The sequence below is a fragment of the Hemitrygon akajei genome, chromosome 1, assembly GCF_048418815.1.
Source record: "Hemitrygon akajei chromosome 1, sHemAka1.3, whole genome shotgun sequence".
Classification (NCBI taxonomy): domain Eukaryota; kingdom Metazoa; phylum Chordata; class Chondrichthyes; order Myliobatiformes; family Dasyatidae; genus Hemitrygon; species Hemitrygon akajei.
The window spans coordinates 14,617,382-14,642,773 of NC_133124.1; the positions used below are offsets into that span (position 1 = coordinate 14,617,382).

At 44.2% G+C, this 25,392-nt stretch overlaps 1 protein-coding gene across 2 annotated transcripts in view; it reads right to left on the reverse strand.

Moving 5' to 3' along the window:
- Positions 1-10,473: 10,473 nt before the first annotated feature.
- LOC140723144 (mediator of RNA polymerase II transcription subunit 30-like) overlaps positions 10,474-25,392 on the reverse strand; it is a 120,437-nt gene continuing 105,518 nt past the window's right edge. For both annotated transcript variants that reach the window (XM_073037953.1, XM_073037907.1), the window contains exon 5: positions 10,474-10,899. In XM_073037953.1, the coding sequence (XP_072894054.1) occupies positions 10,849-10,899 (51 nt within the window). In that variant the 3' untranslated portion in view covers positions 10,474-10,848. The remainder of the gene's footprint in view (positions 10,900-25,392) is intronic.

Here is a 25,392-nt window from a genome sequence, read left to right on the forward strand (position 1 = left end):
TGATGTCAGGCCATTTATATTTGTACCAGGGTTCACGGTTGATGCGGGTGGTGGGACTATGTTTACATAACCTTTTGAAGTTTTGACTCACTGCTCCATAAAACATCAGGAATGGAACATTTTCTCATCCGTTAAATACCTTTAACCAGAAATTGTGCACATAAGATCAAACAGAAACGCATCTGATCTTGAACCAGTGCCTTTTAAATAAGGTTAGGCATCTGTAAAATTTCTTTAATCCAGTTGCTGAGCTTTTGAAGATAGCTCAGAGTACTGCCGAGTAAGATCTTGAAATTTCTCTGCATTCTTTAGAATCACAATCAATCAGAATCAGGTTTATTATCACTGACGGACACTCAGTAGCCACTTCATTAGACGCACATGAAGAACCCGGTGTGGTCTCCTGCTGGTGTAGCCCATCCACTTCAAGGTCCGATGCGCCGTGCTTTCAGGGATGTTCTTCCGCACACCACTGTTCTAATGCATGGTTATTTGAGCTACTGTCACCTTCCTGTCACCTTGAACCAGTTTGGCCATTCTCCTCTGACCTCTCTCATCCACAGTATTGCCACTTACTGGATGGTTTTTTTTTGCACCATTCCCTGTAAACTATAGAGACTCTAGAGGAGATCAGCATTTTCTGAGATACTCAAACCACCCCATCTGGCACCAACAATCATTCCACGGTCAAAGTCACTTAGATTAGATTTCTTCCCCATTCTGATATTTGGCCTGGTCAACAACTGAAACCTCTTGACCGTGTCTTCATGCTTTTATGTGTTGACTTGGTGCCATACGATTGGCTGATTAGATACTTGCGTAGCATCTGTGCCCCCAATTTACCCCCACTCACCTAGGGTGAACTGCCATCGCCCCGACAACAGTGCAATGCTTCGGTGTAAATACAGTGTAATGCCCCCCCCCCAGTACACGCCCGCAACCCAAATACCAGACAATACACCAAAGGCGAGTAAATAATTACAACTTTATAGTTATTTCTTAGTGATGGGTTAGTAGAAACAGATAACCTAAAGGCACCAAATCAGTAAGTTTATCAGATTGTGCACATAATATTTTAATACGTTGGGGCTCACGTCTCCGGTTCCATCCACAACGACCTTCCGAGCCTTCGGCCACCGTCCGAACCGCCGACGTCCAGTATCCACCGCCTTGGAACCGCTGTCCACTCCTCACATGTCCGTCCTCCTCACTCTCCTCCCGAAAAAGATCGCGAACTCCCGCTCAGCTCACACATACAAGGTAGCATAAATAATTCTCCATTGGTTAGTTCCCCCCTTATCTGCAGTTATAACCCAATCATTCCAGACACAGAAACCCATTACAGCATTAAATAACGTTACAGAGAAGCCATTTCATTAGCCTGAACAGTTAACACCACAGTTTATGATACTGAGAGCCCTACATTTGCATTAACAGGCAAGCAATTAGCACTTTACCTAATAAGGTGGCCATTCAGTGTATATGCTGTGAAATGTATCACTGTGCAGCAGCGGTGAAGGATATAAAATTAGAAAATGATTTCACTTTGCATCTTTTGATGTATCTTTTACTGGCCATTCTCAGAACTCTCAGCGTGGGTTTTCTATTTTCCCCCAAAAGTACACTAAATGACAATTAAGTTCTCACTTTCAACTTTGTAAAACTGAAAGTCCGTCACTCAAAGAATGCAAATGTTGTGGGTGTCTAACCACAGATTTTGGTGCGGTTACTCACAGGAATTAATACACCAAACAGCTCCTTTTGTTCCTGCATCTGTGACATCTTTAATGTCTAACAGAACATAGAACAGTTCAGCACAAAATGGGTCCCTTCAGACCACAATACTATGCCAGTCTCATAACCCACTCCAAGACCTATCTAACTCTTCACTCCCACACCGCCCTCCATTTGTCTTTCAGCCTATAGAGTCTGAGAAAAGTACAGCACAGAAACAGGCCCTTTGGCCCATCTAGCCAGTGCTGAACCATTTAAGCTGCCTACTCCCATCGACCTGCACCGGGACCATAGCCCCCCATACCCCTCCTATCATGTATCGATCCAAACATCTCTTAAACATTGAAATCGGACCTGTATCCACCACTGCGCTGGCAACTCGTTCCACAGTCTCACCGTCCTCGGAGTGAAGAAGTTCCCTCTCATGTTCCCCTTAAACTTTTCACCTTTCATCCTTAACCATTGCTGACAACTTCACCTTTACTGACATAGGTTGGAAAATTTGTTGTTTTGTGGCATCAGTACAATGCACAATGCTGGAGTTACCTTCACGTTTCTTTCCACAAGTAGTAAATTGATACAGGGGTAATGGGAGAAGATAGCTCTGCCATCAGATTTCTGAACGATGAACCCCTGTCTTCTTCAGAAAAGCAAGATGGCCAGTTGCCTTTCTCAGTGCATCATGGGTAAAGCCCTCCCAACCATTAAACACATCGATATGAGATGCAGTCACAGGAAAGCAGCATCCATCACCCAGGACATGCTCTCTTCTCACTACTGCTGCCAGGAAGAAGGTACAAGAGCCTCAGGACTCAAACCACCAGGTTCAGGAACAGTTATTACTCCTCAACCATCAGGCTCCTGAACCAAAGGGGATAACTTCACTCAACTTCACTTGCCCCATTACTGAACTGTTCCCATAACCTATAGACCCACTTTCAAGGACTTTTCATCTCATGGTCTCAATATTTATTGTTTATTTATTTATAGCATTGTTTCTTTTTTTTGCATTGTCTTCTGCTCACTGGTTGAATGCCCCAGTTGTGCGATCTTTCATTGATTCTGCTATAGTTACTATTCTCCTCGGCCTTTTCTCCAGAGGATGACAGGTGACCTGATAGAGGTGTATAAGATGATGAGAGGCATTGATCATGTGGAAAATCAGAGGCTTTTTCCCCAGAGCTGAAATGGCTAGCACGAGAGGACACAGGTTTAAGGTGCTGGGGAGTAGTTACAGAAGAAATGTCAGGGGTAAGTTTTTTACACAGAGAGTGGTGAGTGTGTGGAATGGGCTGCCGGCGACGGTGGTGGAGGCAGAAACGATGGGGTCTTTTAAGAGACTCCTGGAGTGGCAACATGGATCTTAGAAAAATAGAGGGCTATAAGTAAAGCCTAGGTAGTTCTAAGATAGGGAGATGTTGGGCACAGCTTTGTGGGCTGAAGGGTCTGTATTGTGTTGTATGTTTTCAATCTTTCTATGTTTCTAATGCCTCTCATCATCTTATACACCTCTATCAGGTCACCTCTCATCCTCCGTCACTCCAAGGGAAAAAGGCCGAATTCACTCAACCTATTCTCATAACGCATGCTCCCAGTCCAGGAAATATCCTTGTAAATCTCCGCTGCACTCTTTCTATGGTTTCCACATCCTTCCTATAGTGAAGCTATCAGAACTGAGCACAGTATTCCAAGTGAGGTCTGACTAGGGTCCTATATAGCTGCAACATTACCTCTCGGCTCTTAAACTCAGTCCCATGATTGATGAAGGCCAATGCACCCCGTATGCCTTCTTAACCACAGAGTCAACCTGCATAGCAGCTTTAAGTATCCTATGGTCTTGGACTCCAAGATCCCTCTGATCCTCCACACTGCCAAGAGTTTTACTATATTCTATATATACTATATTCTGCCATCATATTTGACCTACCAAAATGAACCACCTCACACTTACCTGGGTTGAACTCCATCTGCCACTTCTCAGCCCAGTTTTGCATCCTATCAAAGTCCCACTGTAACCTCTGACAGCCCTCCACACTGTCCACAACATCTCCAACCTTTGCGTCTTCAGCAAATTTACTAACCCATCCTTCCACTTCCTCATACAGGTCATTTATAAAAGTCATGAAGAGTTGGGGGTCCCAGAACAGATCCCTGAGGCACACCACTGGACACTGACCTTCATGCAGAAGATGACCTGTCTACAACCACTCTATGCCTTCTGTGGGCCAGCCAGTTCTGGATCCACAAAGCAATGTCCCCTTGGATCCCATGCCTCCTTACTTTCTCAGTAAGCCTTGCATGGCGTACCTTGTCAAATGCCTTGCTGAAATCCATATACACTACATCTACTGCTCTTCCTTCATCAATGTGTTTAGTCACATCCTCAAAAAATTCAATCAGGCTCGTAAGGCATGACCTGCCCTTGACAAAGCCATGCTGACTATTCCTAATCGTATTATGCCTCTCCAAATGTTCTTAATCCTGCCTTTCAGGATCTTCTCCATCAATTTATCAACCACTGAGGTAAGACTCGCTGGTCTATAATTTCCTGAGCTATTTCTACTCCCTTCCTTGAATAATGGAACAACATCTGCAACCCTCCAGAACTTTTCCTGTCCCCATTGATGTTGCAAAGATCATCGCCAGCAGCTCAGCGATCTCCTCCTTCGCTTCCCACAGTAGCCTGGTATACATCTTGTCCAGTCCCGGTGCCTTATCCAACTTGATGTTTTCCAAAAGCTCCAGCACATCTTCTTTCTTAATATCTACATGCTCAAGCTTTTCAGTCTGCTGTAAGTCATCCCTACAATCGCCAAGATCCTTTTCCGTAGTGAATACTGAAGCAAAGTACTCATTAAGTACCTCTGCTATCTCCTCTGGTTCCATACACATTTTTCCACAGTCACAATTGATTGGTCCTATTCTCTCACATCTTATCCTCTTGCTCTTCACATATTTGCAGAATGCCTTCGGACTTTCCTTAATCCTGTCTGCCAAGGCCTTCTCATGGCCCATTCTGGCTCTCCTAATTTCTTTCTTAAGCTCCTTCCTGCTAGCCTTATAATTTTCTGGATCTCTATCATTACCTAGTGTTTTGAACCTTTCATAAGCTCATCTTTTCTTCTTGACTAGATTTACAACAGCCTTTGTACACAATGGTTCCTTTACCCAACCATCCTTTCCCTGTTTCATTGGAATGTACCTATGCAGAACTCCACGCAAATATCCCCTGAACATTTGCCACATTTCTTCCGCACATTTCCCTGAGAACATCTGTTCCCAATTTATGCTTCCAAGTTCCTACCTGATAGCCTCATATTTCCTCTTACTCCAATTAAATGCTTTTGTAACTTGTCTGTTCCTATCTCTCTCTAATGCTATTGTAAAGGAGATAGAATTATGATCACCATCTCCAAAATGCTCTCCCACTGAGAGATCTGACACCTGGCCAGGTTCTTTTCTCAATAGCAGATCAAGTACAGCCTTTCCTCTTGTAGGCTTATCTACATAATTGTGTCAAGAAACCTTCCTGAACACACCTAACAAACTCCACCCCATCTAAACCCCTCACTCTAGGGATGTGCCAATTGATTTTTGGGAAATTAAAATCTCCCACCATGACAACCCTGCTATTATTAAACCTTTGCAGAATCTGTCTCCCTATCTGTTCCTCGATGTCCCTGTTACTATTGGGAGGTCTATAAAAAACACCCAGTAGAGTTATTGACCCCTTCCTATTCCTAACTTCCACCCACAGAGAGTTCATAAACAATCCCTCCATGTCTTCCTCCTTTTCTGCAACCGTGACACTATCCCTGATCAACAGTGCCACGCCCCCACCTCTTTTGCCTCCCTCCCTGTCCTTTCTGAAACATCTAAAGCCTGGCACTCCAAGTAACTGTTCCTGCCCCTGAGCCATCCACGACTCTGTAATGGCCACAACATCATAGCTCCGAGTACTGACCCTTGCTCTAAGCTCATCCACTTTGTTCATAATACTCCTCGCATTAAAATCGACACATCTCAAACCATCGGCCTGAGCCCGTCCCTTCTCTATCACCTGCCTATCCTCCCTCCCGCGGTGTCTCCAAGCTTTCTCTATTTGTGAGCCAGACGCCTCTTCCCCAGTCTCTTCAGTTTGATTCCCACCTCCCAGCAATCCTAGTTTAAACTCTCCCAAATTGCCTTAGCAACCCTCCCCGCCAGGATATTGGTCTCCCTGGGATTCAAATGCAACACATCCTTTAGGTACAGGTCACTCCTGCCCCAATAGAGGTCCCAGTGATCCAGAAATCTGAATCCCTGCCCCCTACTCCAATCCCTCAACCACGTACTTATCCTCCACCTCACTCTATTCCTATACTCACTGTCACGTGGAACAGGCAGTAATCCCGAGATTACTAACTTTGTGGTCCTGCTTCTCAACTTCCTTCTTAACCCCCTGTAGTCTGTTTTCAGGACCTCCTCCCTTTTTCTGCCTGTGTCATTGGTACCAATATGTACCACGACTTCTGGCTGTTCACCTTCCCACTTTAGGATACTGTGGACATGATCAGGAGCATCCCAGGCCCTGGCACCTGGGAGGCAAACTACCATCTGTGCTTCTTTCCTGCATCCACAGAATCGCCCATCTGACCCTCTAATTCTCGAAACCCCTATCACTGCTGCCATCCTCTTCCTTTCCCTACCCTTCTGAGCCACAGGGTAGACTCTGTGCCAGAGGCGCGGCCACTGTTGCTTCCCCCAGGTAGGTCATCCCCCCAACAGTACTCAAATGGTGACACGTACAATACATACATTGATAATAAATTTACTTTGAAGTTTGAGGTTTGCTGACAGCTCCAGAGTAAAGCAGGAAATACTTTGACTCCCTGAAGGCAATCTGAACATATATTCTGCCTCCTGAAGGTAGGAGATTAAATATTACCTAATGAAGTGCACAAGATGACTTGACTTGACATGTAGCCATAAACTATTTACGAAAGTAGGAGACTCCAGAACAAAAGTCTAAAGTGTAGAGCCAGGCAGTTCAGAGTGAAGTCAGGAAACCCTCCCCATAAAAGTCCGTACAAACATCAAACCTTCCTGGAGAGCTGCAGAGGCGAGTTCACTTGAAAATGTCCAAACTTACAGTAAAAGGCTTAGCTAATGGTCCATTGGATAACAAAACTAGAATGATCAGATTAATACAATCCTATTGTTATTAGATGATAAAACACATGAGAGCAAGGAACAAGCTGATGTTTGACAGATTTAAGCACCAAACCAGAATAGAAGATTTGGGTACAGGCCCAACTGAGGCAGTGGGGCTCAAGGCCAAGAGTAATTTGAAGTGGCAAGACCCAGGTCCAAAAGTGAGAAACATGCCGATGTGTGGCTGATTTAAGTGTTGGGGCCAGAGGCGAGGGACAGCCAGGGCTCAGCAAGGTTTACTCATCCCTGTGCCGAACTGAGGCTGTGGCCCACAATGAATGGGCTCCTGCCTCAGCTGTGACTGGCTTTGTGGCTGTGAGCTCACTTTGGTGAACTTCAGTTCTGAATGTTATTTACTTACTTTTTATTGTTTGCATAGCTTGTCCTCTCCTTTGCACATTGGGTGCTTGGCAGTCTTCATTTTTATTGCGTTCTTTTGGGCTTCCTTGTTATGTGGCTGCCTGTAAGGAGACGAATCTCAAGGCTGCATATGATATACTTACTTTGATAAGATTCAAAGTGCTATTATCAACGAACGTATAAATTATACAACCATGAGGTTTGTTTGCTTACAGGCAGTTGCAAAGCAAGAAACCTGAAGGAACGTAATTAAACAAAATAAGACCAAACCCCCACCCCCCCATTGCCCACAGAGAAAGAGAATAAAAAGCAAAACAAATCATAAAGACAACAGAAGCAAGCAACAAGAACAATATTCCGAACCAAATCGAGTCCTTAGATCCAAATCTCTGGAGCAGCCCAGAGTAGGCCCAAAGCCTTCATCACATTAGTGGGGCAAATCACTACAAAGTTCACAGACACAAAGCACAGCAGCCGAGAGCAGACTCACAGCCTTAGTGTCGTGGAGAGAGGAGCCCGCAGTCTATCTGAGCCTCTGTTTAAACTGTCCAAACCTTGCACTAGGACTCAAGCCCCACCATGGAAAATCGCTCCAGGCCTAGATTTTGCTGCCAGAGAAGTCGTTCTTGACCTCTCCAAATCGGCCCAATGCCCAGAATCATCTAACCTTGCCCGACACCCTGCCTTCCAGTCTATCTGGGCTGGCATTTAGATGGTCCAAACAGAGTTTCTTTACCTTGCATTAGGACCCGAGCCTTGGCACAACAAATCACTTCCGGCCTAGAATATACCACCCAGCAATTTGCTTCAGACCTGGATTTCGCTGCCAAAGAAGCTGTTCTCACCTCTCCAGATCAGCTCAGACTTTAGAACAATCCACCCTCAGAGCTGGGGCAGCTGGACGGGCATCGGAACTCCTCTATCCCATTATCTCCACTCCAGATTGATCACTCCGACCAGCACAGATCCAAATGCATCGATCTTGCAGTGCACCAGCAGGGCACATCTCACAAATTCACCTTGCCCTCACTCGCCGCTTTATCATCTGCAGTGATAGTTTACAACAATTTATTTTTTAAAAAGAGTTATTAATAATATTTTTAATGAATCCCTTTGCTTTCAAACTGTGTGTAGTGTAGGGCTCTGTTAGTCTCGATAGACCATGGATTTGCGCCTTGGAGAGTTTCCAGAGCGCAAGCCTGGGCAAGGTTGTATGGAAGACCAGCAGTTGCCCAAGCTGCAAGTCTCCCCTCTCCACGCCACCGATGTTGTCCAAGGGAAGGGCATTAGGACCCATACAGGCACCGGTGTCGTCGCAGAGCAATGTGTGGTTAAGTGCCTTGCTCAAGGACACACACACAGCCTCAGCCAAGGCTCGAACTAGCGACCTTCAAATCACTAGGCAAACGCCTTAACCATTTGGTCAGGCGCCAACACGCTTTCAAACTACAAGTAAGCTGTCACACGTCTTTGGTAGCGCCATCTTAAACCATAAGTCCACCGGAAGGAATGTATTTTGAATTTTGAAAACGCATGGCTAGATGATGATGGTTATTGGAGAGAGGTGGCAGGTGTGGTGGTAAAGTCTCTGGAAGGGTTACTAACTCGATTTGCAAATGTTGTCGGCTACAGACAGTGACCACCTGCTGATAGAAAACAGAAGCCAGTAAGGCCAAGTATTTCACATTGTTCTAGATGTTGACATTTATTTTTTCAGTGGTTCAGTAGCTCAATGCTTCCTTTTAATATCAGAGAATGTATACCATATACAACCTGAAATTCTTACTTTCCGCAGAGGAAAACCCCCAAAGAGTGAACGCCAGAACCCCAAAGTGCCCTATCCCCCTCCCATGCACAAGCAACCCTCACTCGCACACTCTCCCCTTATTCAAGCAGAAAGCATCATCATTCCCACCACCCCCCCTGCAAGCGCCATGAGAGACCATGGTCTACAGGACATCAAAAACTAACTGTTCACTCCAACACCTTTGACATCCCACAGGCTCTCCCTCAGTAACAAGGGAGGCACAAATATCACTCCTTCCACAGCGAGAGGGGAGACATCAGTCGCTAGTTCGATGTTACAGTCAGTCTGAAGCATTGCCTTTTATTCTCAGTTCCCCAATTCAAGAGCCAGCAGCAAACTCTCCCTTGCCGTCGAGTGAGAGAGAGATCGATCCCAAGTGCAGATCCCTCCGACAGCCGCTCTCACTGTCCTTTACCTTCCTGCTCCCATGATGCTTCAGTTCACGAAATCACGAGGCCCTGAAGACCCCCGACTTCAGGCCAAACCTGGACATATCAAAACGCATCTAATCAGTAAGCTCCAAGAATGGGAACATACTGTTATGCAGAACTGCAGTTTGAGTGCCGCTGTAGATCAAAGATCCCAACAGACCCCAGCCATGCTGAGAAAGAAATTCGAGACATTAAAATAAGAATAATTTAACTGTTTCACTGATGAGGCCTCCATTTCTCTATCATCCAGGTGCCTATCTAGAGTTTATTAAATGTCCCTAATGTATCTACTTCTACCACCACCCCGGCAGTGTTGCATGCACTTATCACTCTCTGTGTAAAACACCTCCACAAAACTATTCTCCACTCACCTTAAATGGAGGTCCTCTGTAATGGGTCATTGCTAACCCAGAGAAACGCTGCTGGCTGTCTACAATCCCTCTTATACAACTCTATCAAGTCACCTCTCATCTTCCTTCTCTCCCAAGTGAAAAGCCCTAGCAAGCTCAACCTATCTTCATAATCCAGGCAACATCCTGGTAAATCTTGCTGTAGCACAGAGTTGAGGCAAAAGAGTTGTCCGTAAAGTTCCAATAACTGGGGTCCTGAGTGGTGTAGCAGTTAGCATAATGTTACAGCTCGGAGCGTCAGAATTCGGATTTCAATTCCAATGTCATCTGTAAGGCATCTTTAAGTCCCCCGTGTGGATCGTGTGGGTTTTCTCTGGGTCGTCCAGTTTCCTCCAAAAGTCCAAATACTGCGGTAGATTAATAGGTCATTGTAAATTGTCCTGTGAGTAAGCTAGGGTTGAATCAGGGGTTGCTGGCTCGTAGGGCTAGAAAAGCCTACTTCTCATCTATCTCTAAATCTTAACATTTTGCACTTGAAACGTGGACTCAGCGTTACCCCTCCAATTTGAACAGTCAAGCACCGGGCTTTCCCAGGAGATGAAGTTGAAGTTTAAGTTTATTGTTATTTCAACCGTATACATGTATTCCACCAAATTAGACAATTATCCTCCGAAACTAGATGCTCGGCACAGTGCCTATAACTCACACACAGTGCATAAAGAAATACTGCCACAAGTTAATTAGCAAATAAATTTTTAGGATGTTGCATTTTTCCATGGAGATTTTAAGAATATCATTTGATTTCCTCAGAGAAGAGAGAAGAAAAGTTGCCCATTAAAGTTGAAGAAGGAATTGTAATTTAAGGTCATCATTATTTCTGAGTTGTCTTTCATTATTTGTGGTAACTTGCTTTGCACTCTCCTTTGGACACAAGATTGAAATGAGACTGTTGTGGATGTTGACCTGGAGAAGATTATTCAACACACACAAAAATGCTGAAGAAACTCGGCAGGCCAGGCAGCATCTATGGAGGCAAAAGAAAAGTCAACATTTCTGGCTAAGATGTGTGAGTGAGTTGGTTTGTAAAGTACATTAGTAGATAAACTGTCTACAGCAAGGGTTCCCAATCTTTTTAATGCCATGAACCCCTATATTAACTGAGGGGTTGGTGGATACCAGGTTGGGAATCCTTGGTCTACAGGAATGAGACAGAGAGATCAAAAAATGGGAAAGAGGTGCTGGAAATGGTCCAAATAAATATGAGTGCAGGATAGAAGTTGGTGGTGTAGTAGATGAAATTGAAAATTGATGTAAACTGAGTCTTGATGAAGAGCCTTGGCTCAAAGGCCTCCACTGTTAATTTCCCTCCTGAGATGCCACCTGACCCAGTGAGTTCCTCTGGCATCGTGTGTGAATCGATCCAGGTTTCTTGCACGTAAAATCTCTCCTGTGTCTTTAGGGAGGAGGATTCTAATTTTACAACCATGATAACTCTTCAGAAATGTGTAAATTTCTTTCCAATCTCATAAGGTCTAGAAAACCTGCAATAGGTGCATCCAGCTGCAGCTCCTATCAGACCGAGTTAGGGAGAGTTAGCAAGAGCTGGATGAACTACGGATCATTCGGGAGGCAGAGGCAGAGATAGATAAAAGTTATCAGGAGGCAGTCACACATACTTTTCGGTGGTAGGCAAATGGGTGACAGTCAAGAGAGGCAGGGGGAACAGACAGAGAGAGAAGAGCACCCCTGTAGCCGTTCCCATCAAAAATAAGTACACCGTTTTGGATACTATTGGTGGGGATGACCTACCAGGAACAAGCTGCAGTGGTCCTGTCTCTGGCACTGAGGTTGGTCCCTTGACTAGGAAGGGGAAGAGGGAAGAGAAGAGAGCGGTAGTGATAGGGGATTCTATAGTCAGGGGGGCGGATAGGAGATTTTGTGGGGAAGATCGGGAGTCTCGGATGGTATGTTGCTTCCCTGGTGCCGGGGTCCGGGACATCTCAGATCGGGTGCAGGTTATTCTCAAGAGGGAGGGCAAGAATCCAGATGTTGTGGTCCATGTAGGGACCAATGACGTGGGTAGGATGAGTGAGGGGGTCCTGTGTAGGGAGTTCAGGGAGTTAGGTGCGAAGCTGAAGAGCAGGACCTCCAGGGTAACAATCTCAGGATTGCTACCTGTGCCACGTGCGAGTGAGGCAAGGAACAGAAAGATTATACAGATTAATACGTGGCTGAGAGGATGGTGCAGGAGGGAGGGCTTCAGGTTTGTAGATAATTGGGCTTTGTTCCAGGGAAGGTGGGATCTGTTCCGAAGGGATGGTTTACACCTGAATTGGAGCGGTACTAACATTCTTGCAGGGAAGTTTGTTAGTGCTTCTTGGGGGGGTTTAAACTAAATTTGCAGGGGGCGGGGATCCAGAATGTGAGAGAGGATAGCGAGAGGAAGAATAAAGGACAGGTGGGGACCACACGGTTCCGGAATATTAAGTGTGTAGTCGAGGAAGGTGGGGCGGAACAAGTGATAAGGAGGACTCCTGTACAGAGGGATGGTCTGACGGAACATGAAGTTAAATGTGTTGAAAGAATAAGTAAATTTAGGAAGGACTACAAAATTCTAGGGGCGTATAGCCCGATGGGAGTTCGGGGAGCTGGGTGAAGCACAATAGGCAGCAATTCAAACGGAGAGAGGAGAAATGGGCTAAAAATTCTATATCTGAATGCACGAAGTGTCAGAAATAAGGCGGATGAGCTTGAAGCCCAGGTGCGAATGGGTAACTATGATGTTGTTGGGATAACGGAGACATGGCTGCAGGGAGATCAGACCTGGGAAATGAATGTACAAGGGTATACGTGCTATCGTAGGGACAGAAATGTGGGCAGAGGGGGTGGGGTGGCCCTGTTGGTGAGGAATGAGATTCAGTCCTTTGCAAGGGGGGACATAGGATCAGGAGAAGTAGAGTCTGTGTGGATAGAACTGAGGAACAGTAAGGGCAAAAGGACCCAAATGGGTGTTGTCTACAGGCCACCAAACAGTAGCATGGATATTGGGTGCAAGTTGAATAGGGAGTTAACATTGGCATGTGGCAAAGGTAATGTCGCAGTAGTTATGGGGGATTTCAACATACAGGTGAACTGGGAGAATCAGGTTGGTGCTGGACCACAGGATAGGGAGTTTGTAGAGTGCCTACGGGATGCGTTCTTGGAACAGCTTGTACGAGAGCTGACCAGGGACAAGACTATTCTGGATTTAGTGTTATGTAATGAACAGGATTTGATAAGCGATCTCGCAGTAAAGGAGCCATTAGGAGGTAGTGATCACAATATGATAAGCTTTTATCTGCAATTTGAGAAGGATAAGGGCAGCTCGGAGGTGTCAGTGTGGCAGATGAACAGGGGAAACTATGGAGCCATGAGGGAGGAGCTGGCCAAAGTTGACTGGATGGATAGCCTAGCAGAAAAGTGGAACATCAATGGCAGGTATTCTTGGGAATAATGCACAAGGTGCAAAATCAGTTCATCCCCCAGAGAAGGAAGGATTCAAAGGGGGGGGGGGAAAGGGGCCACAGTGGTTGACAAAGGAAGTCAGAGATTGCATAGCATTAAAAAAAAGGAAATATGACAGAGCTAAGGTGAGTGGGAGGACAGATGATTGGGAAGTGTTTAAGGAACAACAGAACTTAACTAAAGAGACAATACGGGGAGAAAAAATGAGGTACGAACTCAAGCTAGCCAGGAATATAAAGGAAGATAGCAGAAGCTTTTTTAGGTTTGTGAAGAGAAAGAAGATAGTTAAGAACAACGTTGGGCCCTTGAAGAATGAATTGGGTGAAATTGTTATGGGAAACAGAGAAATGGCAGAAGAATTTAATGAGTACTTTAGATCTGTTTTCACTAAGGAAGACACAAGCAATCTCCCAGATGTATGGATGGGCCAAGGACATAGGGTAACAGAGGAAATGAAACAGATCGACATTCGGAAGGAAACGGTGATGAGAAGACTGATGGGACTGAAGGCTGACAAATCCCCAGGTCCAGATGGTCTGCATCCTAGGGTACTAAAGGAGGTGGCCCTGGAAATTGCGGATGCATTGGTAATCATTTTCCAATGTTCCTTAGATTCAGGATCAGTCCCTGAGGATTGGAGAATGGCTAATGTTATCCCACTTTTTAAGAAAGGAGGGAGGGAGAAAACAGAGAACTATCGACCTGTCAGCCTGACATTGGTGGTGGGGAAGATGCTAGAGTTCATTATTAAGGATGAAATAGTGGCATATCTAGATAGCAGTGATAGGATTGGGCCAAGCCAGCATGGATTTACCAAGGGTAAATCATGCTTGACTAATCCGTTGGAGTTTTTCGAGGATGTAACCAGGAAGTTAGATGTGGGAGATCCAGTGGATGTAGTGTACCTCGATTTTCAGAAGGCATTTGATAAGGTCCCACATAGAAGATTGGTGGGTAAAATCAAAGCTCAGGGCATCGGGGGGAAGGCATTGACATGGATAGAAAACTGGTTGGCAGATAGAAAGCAAAGGGTAGCAGTGAATGGGTGTTTCTCTGAATGGCAGGTGGTGACTAGTGGGGTGCCACAGGGCTCGGTATTGGGACCACAGCTGTTTACCATTTACGTTAACGATTTGGATGAAGGCATAGAAAATAACATCAGCAAATTTGCTGATGATACTAAGCTGGGTGGCAGTGTGACATGTGATGAGGATGTTAGGAGAATTCAGGGTGACTTGGATAGGCTGGGTGAGTGGGCAGATACTTGGCAGATGGCGTTTAATGTGAATAAGTGTGAGGTTATCCACTTTGGGAGTAAGAACAGGAAGGCAGATTATTATCTGAACGGTATAGAGTTGGGTAAGGGAGTAATACAAAGAGATCTCGGAGTCCTTGTTCATCAGTCACTGAAGGTGAATGAGCAAGTGCAGCAGGCAGTGAAGAAGGCTAATGGAATGTTGGCCTTTATTACAAAGGGAATTGAGTACAAGAGCAAGGAAATCCTCTTGCATTTGTACAGAGCCCTGGTGAGACCACACCTGGAGTATTGTGTACAGTTTTGGTCTCCAGGGTTAAGGAAGGACATCCTGGCTGTAGAGGAAGTGCAGCGTAGATTCACGAGGTTAATTCCTGGGATGTCTGGACTGTCTTACACAGGGAGGTTAGAGAGACTGGGCTTGTACACGCTGGAATTAAGGAGATTGAGAGGGGATCTGATTGAAACATATAAGATTATTAAGGGATTGGACAAGATAGAGGCAGGAAATATGTTCCAGATACTGGGAGAGTCCAGTACCAGAGGGCATGGTTTGAGAATAAGGGGTAGGTCATTTAGGACAGAGTTAAGGAAAAACTTCTTCTCCCAGAGAGTTGTGGGGGTCTGGAATGCACTGCCTCGGAAGGTAGTGGAGGCCAATTCTCTGGATGCTTTCAAGAAGGAGCTAGATAGGTATCTTATGAATAGGGGAATCAAGGGATATGGGGACAAGGCAGGAACTGGGTATTGATAGGAATTGATCAGCCATGATCTCAAAATGGCGGTGCAGGCTCGAAGGGCCGAATGGTCTACTTCTGCACCTATTGTCTATTATCTATTGTCTATAAAAGTACAATAAAAGTTATAGCCTTATATGACGGCACAGTTACATTTAAATATTAATTTCAAATACAGTAAAACTGAGTTAGAGATTCCAGAGCAATTTCCTCAAAATTATACTAAAACTCTAGCTCCCTCCATTTCTATTTTGAAAATTGATGTTTTTCTTATTTTTCAATTTGCACTCATTTCTATGGAAACAATAGGATAGTAATTATTATCTCATAGACCAGGGGCTCCCAACCTGGGGTCCACCTTGCTTAATGGTATTTGTCCATGGCATAAAAAGAGTCAGGAACCCTTGATATAGGTGACAAAACACAAATTTATTCTCAACACAAGTAAATAACCAATATAATTTTGACAAGTACAGTAAACTCTTCTCAGACTTCCAGCCAGGTACAGTTATCGATTATAACCGACCTTTCGATGACAAGCTCTGCAACCTTCATCGGGGATGGCAGAGCTTGTCATCGAAACGTCAGTTATAATCGATACCTGTACCCACCTTCAAGCCCGTGAAGCGTATATTCACGCTGGGGTAGCACGGGATACTTTTTCAAATATAATTTTAGTCCAGTAGAGTTTCCAGAGCCTTCCCTTGGTAGATACCTGTTCTGCTTAGGCCAAGTCATGTGGCTTGTCGCTAACTCTAATTGACCTGCTATCTTGACTGGAGAATGACAGCAGTGAAGGATGTCAGCAAAGAGAACTGGATTTCTGTTATTTATTCGTATGGCACTGGGAGAGGACATTTAATGGTCTGACGTACACTCAAAGGCTGCTTTATTAGGTACACCAACACACTAATCAAGGCAAATGTATTATCAAAGTACGTATCATTTTCTTGTGGGATTCTCAATGAATCCATGCTAGAATTATAACCATAATAGAATCAATGAAAAATCGCACCAACTTGTTCGTTCAACAAATGCAACAAACTGTGCAAGTACAAAAAGAAAGAAATAATAAATAAATAAATGAATAAATAAATAAATCAATAAGCAATAAATATTGAGAGCATGAGATGAAGAGTCTTTGAAAGTGGATACGTATGTTATGGGAACATCTCAATGATAGTACAAGTTTGGTTCTAAAGCCTGATGGTTGAGGGGCAATAACTGTTCCCAAACCGGTGATATTAGTCCTATGGTTCCTGTACCTTCTTCCTGATGGCATCAGTGAGAAGAGAACATGACCTGGGTGGTGGGGGTCCCTGATGATGGATGCTGCTTTCCTGTAGATCTGCTCAAAAGTGAGGAGGGCTTTATCCTTGATGGAGTGGGCCATCCATATCCATTACACTTTGTTGGATTTTCTACTCAAGGGCATAGGTATTTCCATACGAGGATGTGATGCAGCCAGTTAATATACTCCCCAATATACCTCTATAGAAGTTTGACAAAAGTTTTAGATGTCAGGTTGAACCTTCGCAAACTTCTAAAGAAGTAGAGACATTGCTGTGCTTCCTTCGTAACTGCACTTATGTGCCAGGTTCAGGACAGGTTCTCCAAAATACAAACGTTTGTAATAACACTGAGTTGCGAGAATCCAATCAGCAAACCATGCAGAAGCAATGCAATGCATAAAGGCATGCAGACATGGTCAGGAAGTTCAGTTGTTGATTAGATCAAACATCAGAATGGGGAAGAAATGAGATCTAAGTGACTTTGACCAGGGGTTCCAGTGTGAGTGGTTTGAGTATCTCAGAAACTGTTTACCTTCTGGTACTTCATGCACAACTGTCTCGAGAGTTTACTGAGAATAGTGCGAAAGTCAAAAAATATCTGACGAGTGGCAGTTCTGTGGGTGAAAATGCCTCATTAATGAGAGAGGTCAGAGCAAGACTGTTTCAAGTTGACAGGAAGGCAACAGCAACTCATATAACCACATGTTGAACTACAACACGTCGAACCTTGAAACAAATGAGCTACAGCTGCAGATGACCCTGAAAGAGTGGCCACTGGGTTTAGTATGACCACTTAATATACCAGCAAGTTAAAGCTGTTCTTAGATAGATAGATAGATAGATACTTTATTCATCCCCATGGGGAAATTCAACTTTTTTTCCAATGTCCCATACACTTGTTGTAGCAAAACTACTTACATACAATACTTAACTCAGTAAAAAAAAATATGATATGCATCTAAATCACTATCTCAAAAAGCATTAATAATAGCTTTTAAAAAGTTCTTAAGTCCTGGCGGTAGAATTGTAAAGCCTAATGGCATTGGGGAGTATTGACCTCTTCATCCTGTCTGAGGAGCATTGCATCGATAGTAACCTAATAGTTACTAATAGTAATCGATAGTAACTTCTAATGCCAAAGTTTACCAATTGGAAATGTCTTAATTATTGCCAAACAAGCTCACTGAAACTGAAAAACAACTTTTACACGTTGGACTGTTACTCATTCACATTTTTATTATTGTTGAAGATTTTTAATATGCTTTTGTTTCCTGCCTCTGTTCTCTCTTAATTAATCCCACATTTTATTTTGCTTTCTCTACCTAACGTGCAAATTATAAACACAAGTGATTCTTCACATGCTGGAAACCCAGAGTTCAAATTACATTTAGTATCACTGTACATATGTCACCATACACTACCCTGAGATGCATTTTCTTGCAGGCATTCACAGTAGAACAAAGAAATAAACAAGAATTAATGAAAAACTACATGCAAAGACCGACAACCAACCAATGTGCAAAAGACGACAAACTGTGTTAACTACAAAAAAAAACAAAAATAACAATCTTGTCATACTGGGCATTGGAGCCTCCATGCCAGTCAGAGTGCTCTCCACCGTACATCTATAGAAATTTGTAAGTCTTTGTTGACAGACCAAATCTCGTCAAACTCCCAAACAAATTGGAGTTGCTTATATGCCCTTGTCATGACTGTATCAATGTATTGGGCCTGGAATAGATCCTCTGAGATGTTGATGCCCAGGAACATGAAACTGCTCAGCCTTTCTACTGCTGAACTTCAATAAATCTGGTGTGTATTCTCCTGGCTACCCCTTGCTGAAATAAACAATTAGTCTTGCTGATGCCGAGTTGAAGTGGTTCTTGCGTCACCACTCAACCAGCTGATCTATCTCGCTCCTGTACACCTCAACTTCGCCACAAGAGATTTTACCAACGGTGGTGTCATTGGCAAATTTAAACCTGATATTGACTCTGAAAATGCGGCTCTTTTAAGTTTTAAAAATAACAGACTGTGGACATAGAGAGAGGAAGAGAGGTGCAGACAGAACTGTTTATTCAGTAACATTAATTGAGATGAACCCTATAATCCAGTAGCAGGATTCACTGAATAGACTTGTTGCACGTTATTGAAATTACGTTAACAAGAAATAACATCATTCTCATTTAAAAAGTCATGCAACGTTAAATTTAATCTATATTTGGATATTATTCTATTAAATTTTGATGTTAACCTTTCTATTAATGCTTTCCATTTAATCTATAGATTAAATATCCAGTAGTCCTTCCCAGTGATTTAACACAACGTTGTACCTGTAATTATTTGCATTAACTACTCATTAATTACCAAGAGTTTGATGGCATGGTTTCAGTACATAATTACACTTCATTATTAGAGAAATTGCAATGTCTAGGATTTTATTGAAATCTTGTGTTTCACCAGGATAAATCTGCTGTTACATTATTAACAGCATTCAGAAAATAATATGTAATTAAATGTAGAATTATTTCTAGGGTTGTGTGTTTCAAATTGCAAACTGAAAATACTACAAGTACAAGAAAAGGAGATCCCCACTGTTATAAGTAGCTGTAGTAGCATGAACACTCGAGTCAAGTATGATGTTCTGCAAAGGAGTTGTCTGTTGGTGGGTCTACAGGTGGCTGTAGGGGCCGATCTGGGATCCACATAAGTAGGATGTTAGGGTGGATTCCCTTAATGGAGAATGCCTGGGTTCTTTTCCTGTTTAACGCGTGGAGGCTGATGCACAGACAGCCACAATACGGGCATGACAGATCGGGGTCAGGGTCCAGTGGTATGGAATATAAGACGACTGGGGACCCTCACTACAACAGCCTCCCTCCATCTTCACTACCATTGTGATGAGTCATCACCCTCCACCAGCTCCACCAATCAGGTGTTGGTTGGATCACTCTTTGTCTGGAACCTCATCCTTGACCTTGCCACCATGTTTGACCCTACCAGGAGCTACGTTCCAGACGGCATCACTCTCAGGATCTCCCCTCCCCACCAAGACAAGCTGACGATCCTCGGAGAAGTCTAATTTTATAACCATAGGGCAGAAAGCTTCCTTTCAGCCCACCAAGTCCACAGCAATTATTAAGCACTGATTGACACTGATCCCATTTTCTCCTGTAATTCTCATTAGTTTTCTTCAGATTCTACAACTTGCCTTACTGTACCAGTTCACATAATTTTGAGGAGTAAGCCTGCATGGATTCACCCTATCTATACCCCCTCATGGTTCCTTAAGGTTGTTCTAGTGGGATATGATCTCATTACCTATTAAATGTGCCCCTGACAACTAAGTCCAGCTCATTGGCCTTCACGTGTGGCTTAGCTTCTAAGCCCGGCAGAACCACTTCTGCTGACAGGAGAAGGGGCAAAGGCAGCTTACTGGCACTTCGTAACCAGTTGCTTCAGGCAGATGGGGCTCATTGTCTGTGGTTGGCAGCTCGTCCAGGAGAAGCAAAACTCTGACCTCAAACCTCCTTCACCTTGCCTTTTGGCTATACCCACTCATGGGGAAGCCTTCGGGAGTAAATCCCAAGGGAAAAATCCAGAGCTGGAGTCCCTGACGCAGCCTTCTGTTGAATTCAGCACTGACTACTCTGCTGGTGCCAAACAGTACAGGTCTCTGCTGTTCCTTTGGGTTCTTCAGATGCATGGAGATGGGGAGCTTGCTTCATGGGCAACAGCTTGCTCTCCATTTTGTATTACCCAGGCTTGCATATCTAGACAGCTGGGACACAACATTCATGGTCAACCCTGACCAACAGAGGCCTCAGACACTGCTCATAATTTTGTATACGTCTCCCCTCATACTCCTGCGTTCCAGGAAATACAAGTCCTAATCTATTCAACCTTCCCTTATGAAATTTTGCAGCAGAATTAGTTCATTTGGCCCATTGAATCTTCTTCACCACTCCATCATGTTTGATTTATTATTTCTCTCAACGCTATTCTCCTACCTTCTCCCTGTAACCTTTGACACCCTTACAAATCAAGAACCTATCAACCTCTGCTTTAAATATACCCAATGATTTGGCGTCCCCAGCTGCCTGTGGCAATGAATTCCACAGCTTCACCCCCTATGGCTAAAGAAATACCTCCTCATCTCTATTATAAAGGGACATTCGTATATTCTGATGCTGTGAGGGGGAAGCTGAAGCTGGGTGTATCAGTATTACAGTGGAGGACAGAGATTATTAATATTACAGAGGCATGAGAGAGGAACTGTCAAAATTGATTGGAAGCAGGGATGATGGCAGAACAGCAATGGCTGAAGTTTCGGGAGAAATTTGGAAGGCCAGGATATATACATCCTAAAGAAGAAGTAGTCTAAAGGCAGGATGACACAACCGTGGCAACAAGGGAAGTCAAAGCCAATGTAAAAGCAAAAAGGAGGGCATATAATAGAACGCAAATTAGTGGGAAGTTAGAGGATTGGAATGCTTTTAAAAACCAACAGAAGGCAACCAAAAATAGTTATAAAGAGTGAAAAGATGAAACGTGAAGGTAAGCTAGCCAATAATATCAAAAAGAAAACCAAAATTTGAGGTGAACATAGATATCAGACTATGGAAAATGACACTGAAATGGTAGTAATGGGGGAGCAAGAAAATGGCAGACAAACGTAATAAGTATTTTGCATCAGTCTTCATTGTAGAAGGCACAAGCAGTGTGCCAGAAGTGCAGGTGCGTCAGGGGCAGAGGTGAGTGCAGTTGCTATTACTAGGGAGAAGGTGCCTGGGAAGCTGAAAGATCTGTAGGTTGATAAGTCACCTGGACCAGATGAACCTCAGCCCCGGGTTCTGAAAGAGGTAGCTGAAGAGTTTGTGGCATGGTTCTGGAGGATTGTCACTCCACTCTTCAAGAAGGGAAGGAGGCAGAAGAAAGGAAATTGTAGTTGGCCTGACCTCAGTGGTTGGGAAGATGTTGGAGTCGATTGTTAAGGATGAGGTTTAGGGGTACTTGGAAGCACATGATAAAATGGGTCAAAGTTATCATTGTTTCCTTAAGGGAAAATCTTGTCTGACAAATCTGTTAGAATTATTTGAGGAAGTGTCAAGCAGGATTATCAAAGGAGAATGGGTGGATGTTGTGTACTTGGATTTTCAAAAAGCCTTTGACAAGGTGCCACACATGAGGCTGCTTAGCAAGATAAAAACCCATGGTATTACAGGAGAGAAACTAGCATGGATAGAACATTGGCTGATTGGCAGTAAGTAAAGAGTGGGAAGAAAGGGAGCCTTTTCTGATTGGCTGCCAGTGACTAGTGGTGTTCTGCAGAGGTTGGTGTCACTGTTGGGGCCGCATATATTCAAGTTGTGTGCCAAAGAAGTGAATGATGGAATCGATGGCTTTGTGGCCAAGTTTACATACGACACAAAGTTAAGTGGAGGAGCAGTTAGTTTTGAGAAAGCAGGGGTGATGCAGAAGAACTTAGACAGTTTAGAAGAATGGGCAGAGAAGTGGCAGATGGAATACAGTGTATGGTCATGCTCTTTGGTGTTAGCAATAAAAGCATACACTACTTTCTAAATGGGGAGAAAATTAAAAAATCAGAGATGGGTGTATAGGGACTTGGGAGTCCTTATGCTGGATTCCTTAAAGGTTAATTTGCAAGTTGAGTCTGTGGTGAGGAAGGCAAATGCAATGTTAGCATTCATTTCAAGAGGACTAGAATATAAAAATAAGGATGTAATGCTCAGGCCTCATTTGGAGTATCTTGAGCAGTTTTGGGCCCCTTTTCTAATAAAGGATGTGCTGACATTCCAGAGGGTTCAAAGAAGGTTCATGAAAATGTCTGGGATTGAAAGGTTTATTTAATGAGTTGCATAAGAAGAATGAGGGGTTAATCTCATTAACCTATTGAATGTTGAAAAGCCTAGATAGAGTGGATGTGGAGAGGACGTTTCTTATGGTGGGGAAGTCTAGGACCTGAGGGCACAGCCTCCATTAAGTATGGAGCAATTTCTTTAGCCAGAGGATGGTGAATCTGTGGAATTCATTGCCAGAGGCTGCTATGGAGGCCAGGTGGAGGTTGGTAAATTCTTGATTAATCAGGGTGAGAAAAGTCAAGGGGAGAAGGTGAGAGAATGGGAGATGGATTAGCCGTCATCAAATGGTGGAGCAAACCCGATGGGTCAAGTGGCTTAATTCTGCTCCTATATCTTACGGTCTTATATAGAGCCTGCAGTGCACAGGATCGACAGAGGCTGCAGATGCTTGCAGACTCAGCCATCTCCATCACGGACACAACCCTCACTGCCATCGAGGACATCTTCACGAGGTGGTGTCATCACAGACATGTCCCCTTTGCCTTACTACCATCAGGGAGGAGGTACAGGAACTCAAAGCACTTTAGGAATGGCTTCTTCACCTCCGCCATCGGATTTCTGAACGGCCCATGAACACCACCTCACTATTCCTCTTTTGCACTACAGTATTTATTATAACTTAACAATTTTTGTCTTGTACTGAGCTGTTGCCACAATACAATTTTCATGACACGCAGTAGGTGAATGATAATGAATTTCTATTTCCACACTGGCTTATCCGTCCTTGACTTTTCCCACTTCGTGCTGAGGCTCAAAGTAGAGCAACACCATCTCATCATCTAATTTTCTGAGATCCCCCACTCCGGTCCAAATCACCCGTGGTCACATTCCGGTCTCTATACTCCCTTTCTTCCTGGTTCCATTGACCAACTATATCCATTCATTATACCCAAAAAATTCACCTCACTCACCCCCCCCAAAAAAAACACACCTTTTTTCTCTTCTAATAATCCTCATTATCACAATCCTCATGTCAGATCCCACCGCTGGTGGTCTTTGTGTTCCCGCCCTCCCTGGCTCCATTTACCTTCTGTCTTAATGTATCGCCCCTCCAGTCTGTTTTCCAAATCCTCCACACCACCCACTCCACCTGCCTGTCACTTCCCTCACTTTCTTTTCTCCATGTTCTCTTTACACTGGCAGTCTCCTCTCTGTCCTACCCCAAAACTAAGACAATTCACCTCACCCGCAGTCCAGGCAGCAGGAGTCCACCTTTTATGCTCACTTTGAAAGGGAGAATAAAACCACAGATACAAGGATCCTTCACCCTCTGGTGACCCTGTGATCTGTGTTGTCGATGTTGAATTTGGGAAGTGTTTTTAAAATTCCATGAAGTCATCAAAGTTGCTTCATATACCTTTCATATTCAAAACTAAAGTTATTCATTTGCAGATATCTGAATAAGCTTCTTTTTAAGCCCATCACCTCTAATGGGGCATGGGTGGCCAACAGCAGCCCTGGGTCAGTCTTTCAGGCTTTCCCAGGTGTAGCCCATCTTCTTGCTGTATCCTTCCTCTCCCAGGGATGAGGTCTTTGGAATTTCTGTAGCTCTGGGCTTTTACGGGATGTGGTAAAAGCCCCATGCCCAACCCTCCTCCTTTCACAACCGGGCTTGTCCGTGGCAAAGGTACATGATTAAACACATTAAAGATAAATTTGGTGTAGGTAAAACAGCAATTGCTCCCGTCTCCAAAATAATAATTTTATCCACTGTAAGACTGCTACTTTGCAGCCCTTTCGCTTCTATAAATATTATTTCCGAAGAACATCAATCCCAAATTGGTATGTGTTGTTGAACAACACACACAAAATACTGCGAGAGTTCTGCATCTCAAGCAGCATCGATGCTCCTAAATTTCAATCAATGTACAATGGAGGGGGGGAAGGTTGAAGTAGGTGGGGGAGTGAGGTCAAGATGACTAACGGTTAGCTTAGCTTGTCACATGTACATCAAAACATCCAGCTCAGGGACAGAGGCAATAGAAGAGTTCTGCACCATGGCAGGTGTGGAACGTGTTGAGGAGCAGGAGCGGGGGGGTGGGGGGGGGGGAAGGTTTCAAAAGTAAGGCCCTTGCTAGGGACAGAGTGACCCCTACCTCAGGGAATGGAGGTCAGAGGGGATGATGAAGACACGGTAGGGGTTCAAGCTGGGGTCAAGAGAGGTCAGAAGGTTGGAGAGGTCACAGGAAGGTGAGAGGTCAGGAAAATTGGGTGGGACGGAGTGAGTGAGGACGGGTAGGGGAAGCAATGAGAGGCCAAGACTGGGCGGGGTGGAAGAAAAGGAACAAGAGGACCCAGCAAGCGTGTGCGAGGTCTTGCAACTCTCAAACTTGGCAGCATCAAATGTTTCTTGAGTTTAGCAACAATTATAATGTCGACTGTTTATCCCTCGCCATAGATGCTGCCTGACCTGCTGAGTTCCTCCAGCATTTTGTGTGTGTCGTTCTGGATTTCCAGCACCTGTAGAATCTCTCATGTTTATGATTTGTTGTTCCATTGTGAAGCCTCTTCAAGGAACGTCTACCCTGAAGAAGTTTAAATCTTCTCTTCGACGGGAGTTTAGTGAGACCCTCTCTCACTGCTCCCCCTGTGATCCCTGCTGCTCTCCCCCCCACCTTCTAGCTACCCTCCTTCCCCTCCCCTCCCACCTACCTTAGTTATTCTGCCCCCTCCCCTCTCTTTCTAGTTCCGAAGAAGGGTCTTGGCCCAGAATATTGACCGTTTTATTCATTTCTTTAGATACTGTTTGACCTGCTGAGTTCCTCCAGCATTTTGTATTGCTTTGGATTTCCAGCATCTGCAGGATCACTTATTTATGATTTGCTGTTTAACTATCACCAGTTTTTG